The following is a 16,973-nucleotide window of genomic DNA, read 5'->3' as shown; positions in this document are numbered from 1 at the left end:
AGTACAAGTATGACAATCATGAAGATCTAGGCTGACTGGCATCGCTGATGCATTCACATTGTTAAAGGTAAAGCATGGAAAACCACTGAAATGAGGTAACTCTGCAGTACTGTAGAACAAACAGTGAGGGACTGACAGTCCACAAGAATAAATTTAGAGTCAGCTCCTCTAAAGCAGCCTCTTCTTGTTTTTCACAGCTTATGAAAGTCTTTATTGTTTGCAGGACTATTTACAGATAATCAAAAAAATTGCTTTATCTAGGTGGGAAACACGAAGTGTTGCTGAAATTAGTACAGCTCACCCTCTATTTCAGGTGTTTTATGTCAGGCAGTGTGTGCACAGAGCATGTAAAGCAATTACAGAGCAATTATAGAACCTGGTTAATTTGTAGGCTATTGTAATCTGGATGTTGATGAAAAGCTTTTAACAGTGGAAGACTGAAATGGGCCACTGCCCCAGACCACATGAAGTCAAGACAGTGATGGAGAGTTGTTTGGTTTTTTTCTCCCAAGTCATTCTGCAGTCTGCTATAGTACTCTATAGAAATACCAATGCTGTGTCCTTCACTATATGGTCCTTATTCAGGCTGGTGAGACTATCAGCTGTAATGGCATTGCTACTTGCTCACTTGACAGCTGGATTTTCCTACTGACTTTTGAAGAGACAGCACTGCTCAACTGCTGCAAAAAGAACTGCACTACTGAGCCAAGAAACACAGCACAGTGATTATTAATCTTCAAGATCCTCTACCCTCTACAATTCTTTACTTTTTATCTCAAGAATTAATTTATCTCTCATTAACTCAACTTCAAGAACTAAGTAATTTTTTTTAAAGTATTAAAAAATTTGGATTCTGTGCCCAGCAAAACTGCCGGTGTAACTGGCAGACTTGCAGTTCACATTACCTCTCTTAGTGGAATGATTACACTGCACAGGCTGCCATCCTGGCTAGCAAAGCAGATGTAGTTTTCTGAAATGCACATTTTTCCATGAGTATTGTAATGAATGAAAGGAACCCATAAGAAGCACTCATGAACTTCCTTCAAGGTCTCTTCTTTAGGTAGCCTGAAGAATGCAGTAAACTGCTCACTGTGGGCACGGCTCTCTAGGCCTCTGGATTAAAACAAAACAGAACGGCAGGAAAGAGAAAAGAAAAATTAAATGAGTTTTAAATGCCTTCACAAATACAAAAGTAAAAAATATCTTGGGAAAAGATACTAAAACATCATGCTTTCCCATAATCCATGGGGTCAGTCTGGAGGGTTCAATGTTTTGCTGAAAGAGGCAACAAAGGGTTGGACCACATCTACCTGTACAGCCACTTAACAAAATACTTAAATACGTCACTGAACAGGAATAAATTCAATCATGTCCTTCCACAGTAAAGCACTGTGCTGAATCAGGGCCTATAGGTAGTGCAGAAGAAGATACTAATAGGCTAATCTGCTCTATCTCTCCACACATCAGAGTAATCTCTTTAAAACAAGTTTTGGCTTGACAGAGGGTTAATTAGGTAGAAATGCAGCACATGTTGTAAACATCTGCGATACCCTAATTCTCTACAGATAACTGCAGCCAGAAACAATGTTTTGGTTGTAGAGCAACATCCCTCTCCAGCACTGCTACCAAATTTAGAGATCAATTACCCAGGAAATATAAACTAAACCAGGCTTTATTACTTGTGTATTATAAACCAAAATAGCTTTTTTTTTTCTTAAGTCATGGGTGCATGCAGCTTTAAGTAGAAACATTTCTTAGAAAAATGCTTTATCATAATTTCTAAATTGCAGATAGGTAACATTTTTCCAACAGAGTCCCCTTCCATTTTCTAATTTAGTCCCTTTACGTGACTTAAAATCACCTAACAACAGACTTTCTTTTCCTGGTTACTTTTCACAATAAATAGTGTGGTCCACAGATCAAACCCAGAACATTTGAGCGAGAATTTGAACAGCTCTTTGAGAAAAGGCAGTATTTTCTTCAACAGAAACCAGAACTGAAAAGAAACCATAAAATTACTACAAGGAATAATTACACACCTTTCTCGAGAAGGAAGGACCCTGACCATCAGCTTACTTACATTCACGGGTTTCCTACAGCCCAAAATGCTCTTGCAAATAAGGAAAGCCATGAATCCACCTGCAACTCATCAGTTTTATCACCCACCTCCAGGGGCAGAAAAGCCATGCAGTTATCATTTACATGTTTATTAAATGATTTCTTCTCCACCTTATCCTTCCTCATCAGGTCTCTCTGGAGACGGTATAGCTCCATTTTGAATTTTCTAATTCTAAATGCTGCAAGAACATCTTTTCAAAATTCAAACTACTATAAAAATTATAGTTGGAAGAACAGCTCTCAAGGTTTGATCACCTGCTGTCTTCATACAGACTTTGGATCCTGCAAAGTAACAATAAATTACAATGCCTCACATGGCTTTGGTCCTACATTTTAATGAGACACTTGGTTAAGAGAACACCACCTTTGCTGACATTTACAGATCTCCTGGAGACAAGGATTCTCTTCTCCTTTGCCTAAACAAGTACTGGGCCCTGAGCAGAGAAACTCTAAGTAATAAATTACCTCTTGGTGATTTGCAGAGGGTCATGAAGGACTAGATCATTCTCAAATGTTTCCTTGTCAAAAAGTCTCCTAACAGCATAGTTTGCCAGCTGCTCCATAAGAAGGAATGTTTCACTAATGTGCAAAAACATGGAAAAATAATGATCTTCCCCACGGGAGCATACATGAATGCTCTCTGTCAGAATCACATTGGAAGTCTTCTCAAGTCTTGATATTTCATCCCAGGAGATAATAAGTTTTACTGAAAATACAAATATAAGGAGATATGAGTCACTTCTCAGCAGCTACTACCCTTGTATTAAAAAAAGCAAAGCAGTAGTCAGCAGCACTAATAAATTATAATTAAGCAACATAGTTAAATGATAGCACACTTGGAAAGGGTTACAAACTAACAAGCATAAAACCCATTCTCCTCACATTTCCTAAAACATAATTCGATAAGAAAGAGTTTTATAGAAAGAAAAACCTTAAAAGACACACCATGTATGACAACACAAGCTTACACCACCTTTTCTTTGCTCCTATGTGAAACTACAAATGGCAAACACACACCATCATATGAGCCAAACCCCTTCAACAGCTCACCAACAGGGCTGCTTAAATTAAATCAACCATGTATTGGCATGCAGAGGAATTGTGACCATTAGCTATGGCATTTCCCAGTACAGATAAAAACTAGCTTTGAAAGCATCCTCTTTTTTTCATGCTTTCCATTTTTCACATAAATACAGTTACAGTTCACACTATTTGAGGCATTTGTTTGGGCATTTCAAGCTAATGTTTGAAAACAGGAAAAAAAAAGGTATGTGCAATTATCACCAATGTGTAGTGCACCCATGTGACAAATTAAGCCTGTGTGTGAAGACATAACTGTAATCCTCACAGACTGAGTTAATAATGCACATGAACTAAAGATGAGGGACAGCTTTTAGCTACAGTCAACTGCAACTGTCTGTCTTCTTTCTGAAGTTTGTATGGAGGAAGCAAACTAATGAATATTGTGTAGTAAGTTACACAAATGTATTCATTTCCATAAATTATGTTATGTTGGCAGTTTTTTCTCTCCTGTGTAGACATCTGCTCACATGGCAAAATAGCTCCCTTGGGAAAAATTCTTCTTAATCTGAAAGACAGCAGTAAAGCATGAAGGGACTAGGCTTAGCATCCAGACTAACTTACCTTCTGCTCCAAGCAAAAATGAGTAAAAGCTAAGGAAGTTGGTACTAAGATAAAGCCATCCTTGACAGGGCACTCTGCCCTTCCAGTAACTGCACGAGTAATAAGTTATCAACTTCTCCTGCTCTGGCAATCCAAAACACTTCTCAAACTTCATAAGACCTTCACGAAACTTCTCAGGATCATCTTCTTTTACAAAAGAACTTTTTCCTTCTTCAGCAATCAAACCCTAAAACAAAAAAATCCTGTTAGTTTATATATGCATCTATGTGAGTGGGTGTCATATATGCACCTGCCTACACACAAAACAGCATTCTCTGAAGAGGAAAGTAAGTTTCACAACAGGAAGAATAGTCTGAGGATCAAAACACAGGTCACAAATCAAATGTGCTATTTCAAACTCATCCACCAAGCTTCCCACACAACTAAGGCAAGACACACATTCCTGGGTCTCCTCTTCTGAAACAAACATATTTTCCTCACTTAATCCCAAGAGTTTCTGGGTTAAATATTTAGCATATACAGAGTAAACTGTTGCACTTTCACAAAGAGAGACCATACACTTCCCAGGCACTGTTAAAATTATGATGAAATAATTTATCAACAGTTTTAGACCACTGTCTAAAGGCACTGATCATTTACCAAGAGAAGTTTATGTCAAACAACCTTGTAGGGCAGAGAAACATGAACAATGGAGTGTGTTGAAGTTAACAGTCACATATTATTCAACCAGAATTAGGCAGCATTACAATACTGTACTTGGATATTCTACAGAGGACATATTATGCATGTATAGTTAGAGGAAAAAAATACTTAGCTTAGTCATGTGCCTGTTACTTACTCTTATCTTTCCCTGGACAAAGCTCGTAATATCTTCATTTGAATCAAACACAGATAAAGTCTTCATAACATTGTGTTCTAACCACTCCCAGTGTTCTGTTATTTCTTCTCTGCTGGATCCTGATTAAAAGAGAAAGTTAGTATTGCTTAAAATCAGAAGAGACTTTCACTAAAAGTATTAATCAAGAGAATACTTAGCAAATTCCTGATTTGCAGAGTACTTTAGTTACACAAGTCCAAATCATAAGTCTCAAATTTCTTGTTACCTCTTGTGTACACTGCAAAGGTACTCAGTGTACATTAAACATGTGCAATGCTGTGGTTTTATCTTTCAAGCCCTTTATGCAGCTCTATTTCTGGCCTTTAGATCCAGAAGCATCACAGCTTTGTCAGCATTGTGTGGGCTCGGTGCTAAAGCCTGACTTGGACTGACAGTTCCTTCCTCTCTGCAGCACCTCCCCAGCACAGACTCAGCATTGCCACAACACTCCCACTCTAATAGTCTAGAATGTGGGAAATGTGAGACCAAACACATGAGGCTCAGAAGAAAATGAAATCTAGGCCTTTGATATCCTCAGCTCTTTGATCACTGGCCCATAACAGCTTCCAAAGCAGAACTCCAAGACTGGGACCTGCTGTGCAAACCCCCTTCTAACATGTGAGGACATAAAGCAAACATCACCAGGAGGCAGCAAAGATTGAGATGACACGAGTGAAACAGTAGAGTTCCAGCAAATTCACTACTGAGTTAGTGCTTTAAAGGCAGGTGACTCCCCAGCACATGCTGGGGGACAGGGAGAGGGAAAGAGAGAGAGAGAGAATTCATATAGGTTTGAATAAAGGCATTCTAGAATATAAATTAATTGGCAGCTCCATCCTCTAGAAGAATGCTCACAAATCAAATCAGTCAGTGTAATTACATACTTCCAGTACCCCCAAGCAAGAACACACCTTTAACAACTGCTTTTTTCTCAGCTTACTTTGTAAAGGCTAATTAAAAAACTTTCAACTGACTCCACAGAATTAATTAAAGCAGCCTTGGGAATGAACAGAAATTGCCCTAAATACAGTTAAATAGTCAGACTGTATTACACTGGGTAGATTTGCAACATCACTTAAAAAATTATATCAAGAGTAATTAACATAGCAATTAAAGAGCAAAAGTAATTCTTTTTCTCAGACTACACATGTAGACCAATTATTTGAGTCACAGTGTAAATCAGAAGCACAGAAGGGAAACAGTAAAGATGAAACTGTTTAAAAATTGTTTAAATGGTTTAGGAGCACTGTTTCAGACCCTTAATATATAAAGCAAGAACAAAGTGTCATCCCATCAATTTCTTCACGGGAACAAACTGTTTTCTAGTAAAAAGTACAACTACATATGTAGCCTTTTGGTGTAAATTATGTTTGTGCAGCATAGAATTTATATAAATTTAGCCCTAAAATGAAGACTATCCTTTGTATTTTCCCAAGGGCTGACCTGATGGCAGTAGGATTCCCCAGGGTATACTTCCAACAGATGTATCCAAGTACCTTTTAGACAGCCTGTCACCACCAGTTCTGATGATGTCAGAAGTGGTCCTGAAATGTATTTACTGCCAATTCACAGACTGTTCAAATTCCATCCACTTTATAAGGCTGCCCTTTTCAAGTGACATGCAACAAATTACATCAAATTAAAGCTACAAGAACAAATCTGTATTTCCAAAACAGCTAACTGCATAGAGAAGACAGCAAGAGGCACAAGTTTTCATTTAAGGTGATGCACTGCAAATTCCTAATAAAGAGAGAACTGCAAAAGCCAATGTAACAACAGTGTAACAGTTCCTGGGGCAATTACTCGTGCAGGTGTGTTTGCAAAATGGTAGATTTCCTGAAAAGCTCATCTTTTGCCACAGGCAACAAAAAGGAAGGCTGAGAGCCCAGAGAAGTCTAGATGGAGTCCTGCTTCCTTAAAGAACACTATTAATTAAAATACATCAAAGCAAGGAAAATTAACTAAAATACATGATTCTCTTTCCCTGTACTATAGATGCATTCAGAGTTTTCAAAAAAACTAAGAAATAGATTAATTCCACAACAATGACTCTTTAGCATTAAACCAGATGACAATATTAATTGATTTCAATATGAAGACAAGACTGTGCCTCAGAAGAAAAAACAATGATGCATGCAAAGAATAACAGGCTCCTCTCAGCTTTGGGGATGGAGGCCTCTTTGGACACCCAGTAATTAAGTAGCCTGTATAAAGCGATTAAGACTTCATTTTCAGGAGAAGCTACAAAACTTAAAGTGAAAATAAAAAACTTAAAAAAAAAAAGAAACCAAAACAACCAACCAACCCCTCCCTCAAAAAACACAACAAAATAAACCCTGTCTGCCACTCTATCAAAAAACATGGTCTAGGAAAAAACCACATACTCTACCCTTAAGGTTAATTTACTTTCCTATTCCTACTGATTAATAACACAACACGAGAAAGAGAGAGAACCTTTTATACTATGAGAGCAACAGATATGAGGAATAATTCAGCTCTGACCATGACTGGGAACCTGGCTTGTTTTAACATGCAAAGACAAACCAGATAAAAGTATTAGGATAAGCAGCTACTGTTATTCCTATCTACAGCACACTTCAGGATAAGTTGACCCTTAGGAGTCCATCCTGAACTGTGTCAAGTTATACCTGCAGCTTACAGAAGAAAAGACTGTGCCTCTGTCACTCAATGAGCACCCAAAGGCCTTGGTACCTGATGGACCCCTGCAGAAGGCAGGAGATCAGAAGGTGTAATAGGAAGAGCCCAGAGACCTACTCCGAACAGCTGGAACCACTGCTGTCAATCTCAGGTTCACAAATGATTTTAAAACAATTAGAGGTGATGAGAATGAATAATGATAAAAGAGGACTAATCCAAAAATGGACCCCATACTTTGCACCCTCCTTTTTTTCCCTGTGTAAGCCCAGGACGTACCGCACGCGATGGACCAGTAGACCTGAGAGTCTGGAGTCTGGTGCAGGATGCGAAACGGGGCCACTTTTGATGTAGAGTCCAGCACTGCATCTAATGTTCCCACGAGAAGACCTGTTGGGTTCAAGAAAACGTACACAGCACAGTGAAACTGAAGTTTGGAAATGTACACTCCCCTCTGTCTCTTTTCTTAAGGAACAGGAATGCTGCCCAAGTGAGGACTATTGAACTCTGAGAAAACACAAAGCACAACTGAGCACAAAATACTCCCAGAGGAACTTCTTTGGGAGGTGATCATGTTTAGATCCAGTAAAAGCCATTACAGACACACAATGAGGGTGAAGAAGTTTTTTGATATGACCCCATGGAAGAGACAGCCATGCAGTGTGGGAAACCAGGGGACAACTGGAAACGTAACAGGGCAGCAGCTCCCAGCCTTCAGTGAGCACAAGCAGTCATTGAACAATCTCTTAATTAGTCATTGACTGTTGTTCTGTTTTCCAGTCACAGGAAAGAGCCCTTGGAAGACCGTAATTGGCTATGTCACCTCCCTGCCACTAAGTGTTGAATTAGCTTCCATTAAACAGAATACAGAACACAATACACTAATTTCATTAAGGAGATAATTTCATCTCTCCAGAACTGGGAGTAAAATTTTTCCTGGGAAAATTAGTGTGTATTTTATATTGGCCAGCAAACTCTCTCGCTGCACAGTAATAAAAATATTAGCCCAGATATCTTAACAGTTCCTTTAAAATCTAAGAATCAGGGAATTCTAAAAGAAAAATCCATGCTGAAGAAAAAAACACAAGTTTTTAGTTCCTGATGCACAATAAAACCTTTTCTTGTTACAACACAAACAAAAATACAAGCAACAGGATCTTATGCTTCTTTCCTGTATTTCCTGTGTTTGCACCCTTCTAGCATGGTCACAGAATCAGAAAGTTCAACTGAAGCAAAGCTAATGAAGCAAGCACACAAGGCTCTTATTCTCCTACCAAAGAACAGCAAAACAAGAGATGACATTACCCAAAAAAGCAAGATACAACTACCCAGAGATGCTGTAAAGTCTGTTCCACAAATCTGCTGAGGTCACGGATGCAAGGTATTCCCCCAAAGTGCTATCTGGGGAGAGAGCTGGCATGTAAAGTTAATATACCCCTTACAGAACCTTTAAATCTTTAAATACTCTTCCCTGTTTAATGGAAAATGATCTTTTGGTTCTGGCTTTTAATATACTATAGAAGCACTAGATTTAGACAATTTCAAATGCATCCCTGAAAAGTTATTTCAGAAATTTTAGGTTGGCTTCTTGTACTTTGTGTTCCACTTTCTTTCCATTAACCCCTCTCGAATTCTGAAAAATAGTAACTGTAAAAGAATACAAGAAAGTAAAATATGGCAAAATTGAGACGTCTAGACACTCATCCTCAGAGCATGCATTTCCTAAGGATACACCTTCGGCATAGAGCCTGTGGGACTATCTTACTGTGATTATTCAAGTTCCAGAATGCTTTTGCTTCTCTTCAAAAACATGGAAGTAAATAAATACAAAAAACACACACACAAACCCAAACAAAGAAACAAAAACAACAACAAACCAAAACAGACCAGTACTTTACATCAAACAAAAACACTCTCTGCTCTCTCTGCAATTCATAGATTGAAAGTTGCTGTTGGAAAGTAAAATTATTTTGTAGTTCCTGACGGAAGAAAGACATTGAATAAGTAACAACACTTATGTCTGTTTAAAGAGCTTTGGCTTACTGAATGAGTCATGACACTGAGTTGATCTCAAAGTTGGCTTTGCTTCAGCATTATTTCATTCACAATTCTCCTAATAACATTTTCTGTTATAATATACAGTGCAAGAACATTATTGAGCATTTATAAGGCTAATGCAACTCGGCTTGAGCCAAGGGTTACCACAGCACACTAGAAAGCAGCACTCCTCAAAATGCCATCACAGCTTCCACCTGCTTGGAAGGACATTAGATTTTAGACACACTAAACTGTACCAGGTCACTTCAGCAGTCCCACCAGTCAGTGCTGCTGTGTCCAGGAATGGTATCTTGGACTACAGGTTTGTGCTTAAGCCAATCAACACTCCCTTAGGACAGTACAAACTAATTCCACGGCTATGGTCACTGGCACGACTGTGAGGAACATGCAAGAATCACTCACCTTCTTACCCTAGTCCTGAAAGTGCTCCATGAGCTGCCAATGTTTGGAATACTTTATTATTAGTCAGGGTTTCTGTACCCTCAAGTTCTTGGGGGATTCTCAGAAAGCACTCTGTTGGATTGCTATTTCCCAAAGGGAACCAATTTTAGGGACAACCTACAGAGGGTCACCTACTTTCATCTCTGCTCAAAGTGAGACCCCACAGTCTCTCCTGGGGATTCCACCTAAATCATCCTCCTGCCTTGCTCAGGGAATGACTTCAGCTGTACCTACAGAAGGTGACACACATTTATGGAGAAAGGGTTCTGCTTTCAGAAAACATTTCCAGTTTCACAGCTGCCTGAGTAAAACTACCAGGAAATATCTTAGATACTTCAGTAAAAGGGGTAAAATACCCTAGAAAAAAAAAATAGAGGGGATTCAGAATAGGTTTGAAATACAGATGTGTTCTTCACAGGAGTTTATAAAAGCCTTGGTTAGCAAAATACCAACATTAGCTCAGAGACATGCCCCAAAAACATATTAGCAATGAATTTTGCTCTCAGTGGTGGTAAGTTAGGGCAATAAAGTCAGTATGTTACACATCAATAACTGCCCAGCATTTTGCCATTTGGAAGTAACACCACTTTGTTCTTCAATATTTATTTCACCAAGTACACCCAGAGAGTACTAATACTGGCAGAGTTTGGGGTCCTTTTCAACCCACAATCTCAAAGATTTCTTTCTCCTGAAATAGCATCAGTTACAGCTTTTTTATTGCTAAGGGTCTGCTTTATTTACAGCAATTTGATTCCTTCCTATCCTTTGTGGGAGTAGTGTAATGCAAACACTAATATCAGTTTCCTTTTACTGATGAAGAATCAGAAGCAAACATGCTTCTGTCTTTTTTTTAAAAGAGCACTGTTCTTCTGAAGCAAAGTTAGCACAGGCCTGGTCTCTCCTCTAATGAATAACAGTGCCTTTGAGGTCAGTAATTAATTAAAGTAAAAATCAAGGGTTTTCCCTACCTTTCTAAGCACAGCACATGCAACAAGCATGGAAGACTAGTTCCATCAATATATATCACTTTTAAGTTTTTCTGCTCTCACAGTTGCATTTTACTTGTCTTTCTCAAGCAGAAAGAGGCAAATTGAAACTGTGGAAGCAGAAAACAATTTGTTTGCTCACATTGCAGTAAAAGACTGCAATTTTATGACACCAAATGCTCATTCACATCATTACTCCTGAAATACCCATCTCCTAATCAAGGTCCTGCCTACACTAGAACCAAACCAAGAGCTTTGTGGCCAGCATGCTTAATCTCACTAGACTTTGGTTACAGCACATGCATTCATGACTGTATTCTTTGCCACACACTCTGGAAAACCTGAGCACCTCTCCCAGAGTGGCCCTGCAGAAGGCAGAACAAGCAGAGGACACAGTCACACAGTTGCACTGCCAGACACACAGCCACACTTTGGGACAGCCCATCATATGATAATTATCCAGTGGAGAACCAGTCAGACAGGTTACAGCACCTGTATCCTTAGGGGAGGTCTAAAATGGAAAGACAATGAAATGTAAAGTTAAGCAGGTGCACATCTGCAGGAAGAGAGCTGAGGCTGAGCACAACCAGTACAAGGTGTTACTGTTCAGTGTTACCCACAGGAGCCAACTCAGCACTGTGCTGGGTGTGCACACAGGCCACAACAGCTCCCTGTATCACCTACAGATTACAAACTGGCCCTGCTGTAACTGTCAGTCCAAAGGGGTCAACCAAACAAATCCAACTGCAGCCTTCATTCTACACCTAGGGCTGCACCAGAATTCCCTGCCTTCCTTCAGGTAAGTGTCTCTGCTGTCATTTATCTTTTGCTCCTTGGTCTGTACCTTTCTCCAGGTACTGTCTACTTCCTCAAAACTCAAATCTCCCCTCCTTAAAGCCTGTCTAGCCAAGTGCATCCCTGCATTTTTGCAAATCTTTTGCTGCTGCCTCCCCAGTCAGTCCCCATTACTGCTATTCAAACCTTGCAGCACTGCCCATCCTTCTCCCCATTCCTGTCTTGAGGCATTGCACCTCTCTTCCCTCACAACAGTCTTGCACTGCTGCCTGCCTCCTTCACTCATAACCCCCCACTCCCTCAGTGCTGCCAGTCACCTCCAGCCTTGTCTCACCAGCTGCAAAATGCTCTTCAGGACAGCAAGATTTTACTGGTACATTTGTGATGAGTTCCTTAGACAACAGCTGTGTTTTTCTTTTTCCTAAAGGAAGCTCTAATTTTCTTGAGTGACACACAGCAACACCAAGTTAAACTTAGGCATAGCAAATCATGCTGGCTTATATCTAGCAAGTTTGAATATTTCAAAACCTGCAAACACAAATGTAACTGCATTTTTATCCAACTGTCCTGTTAATCTTAAGAATACCTCACTCTTTTGGTTTCTGTCCAGTGAAAAACTTAACTTGCTCAGATTAAATCTATTGAGAGTCTATAAGAAAAGCTAGAGCAATAAAACATGCAATGTCAACACAAAAAAAAAGCACAGTACAGCAACTACCCCATCCAATTGTTTTCCCACACTATGAAGAGCCATCAAGGATAGGAGAGCAGTGATAGAAGCCTCACCTTCACCAAAATCCAAAGGGCACCAGGAAGGCCCAGCTGTCTGCCAGCTGTGAGCCTATGAAGAGGTTTTCAGGTGAACAACTATTTCCAGTTTTCGTTGTTTCATTTCAATTACAGTCCTTAAATGAATTTTATCAAACAAAAAGACAACCTTCATACCAAATCCATTTCCTTGGCTTCCAAATATATCAAGGCAGAGAAGAGGCCATCGAGCCTGATCCTCACAAGACTTCCAAGCCTGCAATATATCATCCTTGGTCCTAAGCCAAAGCCTGACATTAGCTATCTATCTATAATACTATTATATGCCAAGAAGACAACCTCAGGTTTTGGGATGCTTTCTTTTCACACATTCCATGCGCCCTGCCAGTGGTTCAGATGCCAGTGAAGAACGTCCCACCTCCAGCTGTGAGGGCCATTTCTACATCTGAATGTCATCAGCCAGAAGTTTGGACTTTGTGGTTTCATCCAGCAGAACTGATAAATGTTTCCACGGGACAACATGTCTCATGTTTAACATAGCTTGCTTTAGGATGACACAATTAGAGAGAGCCTCGAGAGATGCAAAACACTCGAGAACCACATCCCACCGCAGAAAAATTTTGGGCTGATTCCCTGCAGCTCTTTTCTCCTTGACGGGGTCAATGGCAGACACCACCAGACTATGAAGGAGTCGGTTCTAGTCAGAATAGTCACCACCACCGACACCGAGGTCTCAGCAGTAGCTGGGGCCCCTGCAGTGCCCAAAGATACAAACAGACAAGAATTGGAAACTCGGCTCCATACCTCGAAGTTCTCGTGGAATAAAGTTTATTATACAGTGGTCAATGCCCTGTCACTTTCCTGACCCACCCTTTCCAACAAGCTCCATCAAATCACAATCTTTGCTTTTAAAATAAGAGACCAGAAATGCCTGAGCAGGAGCTCATCTCAAGCAGCCCCAGATGCACACAGGAAAAGGGCTTTAGAAATGAGCATTTTGCCAAAGCAAGCCCGATCCGTCCTTCTCCAGCCGTGTCCCCTTCCACCGAGCTGCCCGTGGAGCGGCGCGGGGCTGCGCTGGGGCAGAGGCTGCTCGGAGCCCCGGCCCTGCCCGGTGCCCGTCCCCGCCGGGCTCTGCTGCACCTGGGGCCGAAAGGAGGGACAGAAGAGCCCCGGGAGAAACCCACGAAGCTCCAGGACTCTCGAACTCGGACGGGCGCCCTGCCTGCCCCGCTGGCCGGGGGTCCCGGGGCCGGCAGACCGCCCTCCTCCCGCCCCAGCCCTGCCCCTGGCAGTACCTGCCAGCCCGCCTCCGCCCTCCTCGCCGTAGCCCCGCCGCCTCTGCAGCACGAAGTACTGGTTGGAGCGCTCCTGCACCCACAGCTTGAGGGCATTTTTCAGCAGCACCTCCTCGGGCTTCAGCCACATCGCGCAGCCCCTCACGGCGCTTCTCCCCGGCCCCGGCCCCGCTCCGCGCTCGCAGCTGCGGTGCCAGGCAGGGGAGACCGGGGGGGGCTGTGGGAGGGGGCCGCCCCCAGGCACGATGGGAGCTGTAGTCCTCGCCGCCGAAAGGGCTTCTCAGCGCTGCTGCCTCAGGACTACAGCTCCCGTCGGGCCCTGCGCGGCCGGGGACGCGTGGCGGCACTGCCGGTGCGGGGGGGCCCCGCTCGCAGCCCCCACGGCCCGCTGGGGATCGGGGGGTCCCGGCACTGCTGTGCCCCGGGCGTAGGGAGAAGCTCTTGTGCCGCTCCCGCACACGGCCCCTCCCCTGCTCCTGCCCCGGGCGGGGCGGAGGTTGCTGTGGCCGCTCTGCCCGTGGCACAAGTCCCGTGTTCAGTTCTGGCCCAGCCCGCAGGACGGACAGACAGACAGACGTCACCACGGGCGGTGTTTGGCTCCCAGGTGTGTGTTCCTGGCAGCGCTCAGCCTTGCGCTGCCGCGGAGGCTGGGGCAAGGAGAGAAACGGGGAAAACCCGCAGCCGGCAGGGATCTGTGAGCACCACCCAGCACGGCACCCCAGACCCCCCAGCTCCAGGAGCAGACATATGGTCGGCGTTGCCTGTTTACCTTCCACATTACATAACGACAATCTGCCTCACTGCTTCCATCACACAGCACAATTCAATGCTAATTTGCCTTAACAGCAGCTTGACTCGTGGTCTCAGTGTTTTCATGATTTGCCTGCAAGACTTTTCAGCATTTGTCCTCAGCGACTGGCTCTTCAGATTATCTGCAGACTGACTTTACCAGTTGTTCTGCACTAGAATAAATCAATTTATCATGTTAAGGAACAAGACAGTGGCTTTCATACTCGTCAGGACTGCACTTGCATATCAGCTCTTACTACAGTCCTCTGTATTGGTGTCTTCTCTTGATTTCACTGAATCATCATAAAATGGTTTAGAGTAGAAGGGACCTTAAAGATCATCCAGTTCCAAACCCCCTGCCATGGGCAGGGACACCTCCCAGTAGACCAAGTTGCTCAGAGCCCCATCCAGCCTGGTCCCAAACACTTCCAGGGATGGGGCATCCACAGCTTCTCTGGGCAACCTGTGCCAGTGCCTCACCACCCTCACCAAGAAGAGTTTCTTCTTAGTATCTAATGTATATCTGCTCTCTGTCAGTTTAAAGCCATTCCCCCTTGTCCTTTAAGAAGTTCCTCTTCACCTTTCTTGTAGGCTCCCTTCAAGTACTGGAAGGCCCCAGTTATGTCACCCTGAAGCCAGGCTGAACCAGTTTTTTCAGCCCTTCCTTCTAGGAGAGGTGCTCTGTCCCTCTAATCATCTTGCTGGCCTCCTCCTCCAGCAGGTCAATGTCCTTCCTGTGCTGGAGATCCCAGGGCTGCAGCACTCCAGGTGGGGTCTCACCAGAGCAGAGTAGAGGGGCAGAACCCCTGCCTTGACCTGCTGCCCACAGTGCTTTGGATGCAGCCCAGGACAGATTTGGCTTTCTGAGCTCCAAGTGCACATTGCTGGATCATGTCCAGCCACTCATCCACCAGCAAAAAGAGCAGATTTAAAGAGTAGTTCCCTCACATCCTGGTTTCAAAAAATCAGGTGCTAGGACTATTCTGCCATACATACCTGGCAGCCAAGGACTTCCCAAGGCTGTGGGATGACCTCAGGACTTGCTTTGTATGGACACTGGTCAGCACAGCATAATCCCCAAAAAGTCAGGATCACAACCATGCAGCTGCTCAGTCTGCCTGTCACTGAGCCCCTGCTCTTGCTGGTTCTTCTCCAACCTCTTCACTATGTCCCACGGAGCTCCAAATGTCTCCCTGCAGGCTTACACTTGAAAGCACTATACTTCCTAAATAGTATCTTTTGGAGCTGACAAAAAGCACAAACAAAAGCTTTGCAGGGGTGGAAGCCCCACTGTCTCCTCTGACCCAGGTTGCTGATGCTGGACACTTCCCAGAGTTATTGTCTTTTCCTACCTCCATGCAAGATTCACTCCTGGTCCTGACAGAACCTGTCATTTGCTACAACTGAATTGAGTAGATCTTCCTGTTTCCCAGGAACTTCCCTGCAGTTTCCTTCCCTTAGCACTCTCTTTCCAGCATAATTGACCTTCCTAAGATTTCAAGGATAGTGCCTTATTGATTGTGTATCATACAAAAAATCCAGCACACAATTGTTTAAACTCAGCCTTAAATTTGAGCTCTTTCTAAAAAAAATTGTGCACATCATGCACGAACTACATGTTGCAATCTTGGCACTTTTGCTTTATCCTGCCTTCCTTCATGCCTTTCAATAGTACTTCACTACCAAAACAGCTGGTGCCAGCACTGGTCTGTTTGTGAGCACAGGCACAGCAAGGTTTTGCCAGGCACTCACAGAAACTGTTTGGCAATGCCTGTCCAGTTCCAGCTGTGTAACAACCACCTACTCAAAGGCCCCAGTGTGAAAGCAGACCTGAGCGTGCAGCTACATTTAACTCATGGGGAGGCTTCAAAACTGGGTGAATTGTACTGGCATGAAACTTTTTTTTCTTTTCTTCCAATCACTCATTGCATCACAGCAAGAAAAGCTGTAGTATTAAAAAGTTTCACCTTTGAGACTGAATGTAGGTTTAGCTAATACTGTTCTCTTACCTGTTTTTGTAACAGAATAGGAAGCTACAAATTTCTGGTGCTCTACCTTTACTAGAAAGGAAAAATTAAATAGAAGTCATTAGCCAGCATGTGGTAACTAACACAGATCAAACATTAATGAGACAAGGCAAACAACTCCCACATGTACTGGCACACAGCTCTTGGTGAGGCAGTTTCTTCCATCCCCCACCTGAGTAACAGACATTGCTGCAGATTTACCAGCTGAACCAACAGAACAGTTCCTGCCCAGATCCTGCTCTTCTAAGAGCATTCTCAGAGAGAGTGTTTACCATTTCATTGTCCACAATTAGACAAGCCCTTGGATATAAGAAATTAAGGACTTAACACAGATTTTTCTGAGATGCCCTTGGCATTTCCTACCCTTTTAGCTTGCCTTTTGGTGACTCGCACATGTTGGACATGTTAGGACATACACTGCTTGCTTATGTAAGACTCAAACTTTGTTAACTGGATAAATATTTAACAGTAAAATGCTACTGCTTGGAAAATGCCTGTTTTGTTTTCCTCTCCTTGT

General features: G+C 42.7%; 1 protein-coding gene across 2 annotated transcripts in view; it reads right to left on the bottom strand.

Moving 5' to 3' along the window:
- Positions 1–13,847, bottom strand: part of TBC1D8B (TBC1 domain family member 8B) — a 28,750-nt gene extending 14,903 nt beyond the window's left edge. The window contains exons 1-6 of one of the 2 annotated variants that reach the window (XM_027645214.1): positions 13,641–13,847; positions 7,574–7,684; positions 4,601–4,719; positions 3,763–3,988; positions 2,584–2,824; positions 906–1,113 (exon numbers count right to left, since the gene is read on the bottom strand). In XM_027645214.1, coding sequence (XP_027501015.1) covers positions 906–1,113; positions 2,584–2,824; positions 3,763–3,988; positions 4,601–4,719; positions 7,574–7,684; positions 13,641–13,770 — 1,035 coding nt within the window. In that variant the 5' untranslated portion in view covers positions 13,771–13,847. The remainder of the gene's footprint in view (positions 1–905; positions 1,114–2,583; positions 2,825–3,762; positions 3,989–4,600; positions 4,720–7,573; positions 7,685–13,640) is intronic. The other variant, XM_027645215.1, reaches the window with a different exon arrangement.
- Positions 13,848–16,973: the final 3,126 nt, after the last annotated feature.

This window comes from Corapipo altera, unplaced genomic scaffold (assembly GCF_003945725.1).
Source record: "Corapipo altera isolate COAL_440 unplaced genomic scaffold, ASM394572v1 65, whole genome shotgun sequence".
Lineage (NCBI taxonomy): Eukaryota > Metazoa > Chordata > Aves > Passeriformes > Pipridae > Corapipo > Corapipo altera.
This window is presented reverse-complemented; position numbering and strand designations above follow the sequence as displayed.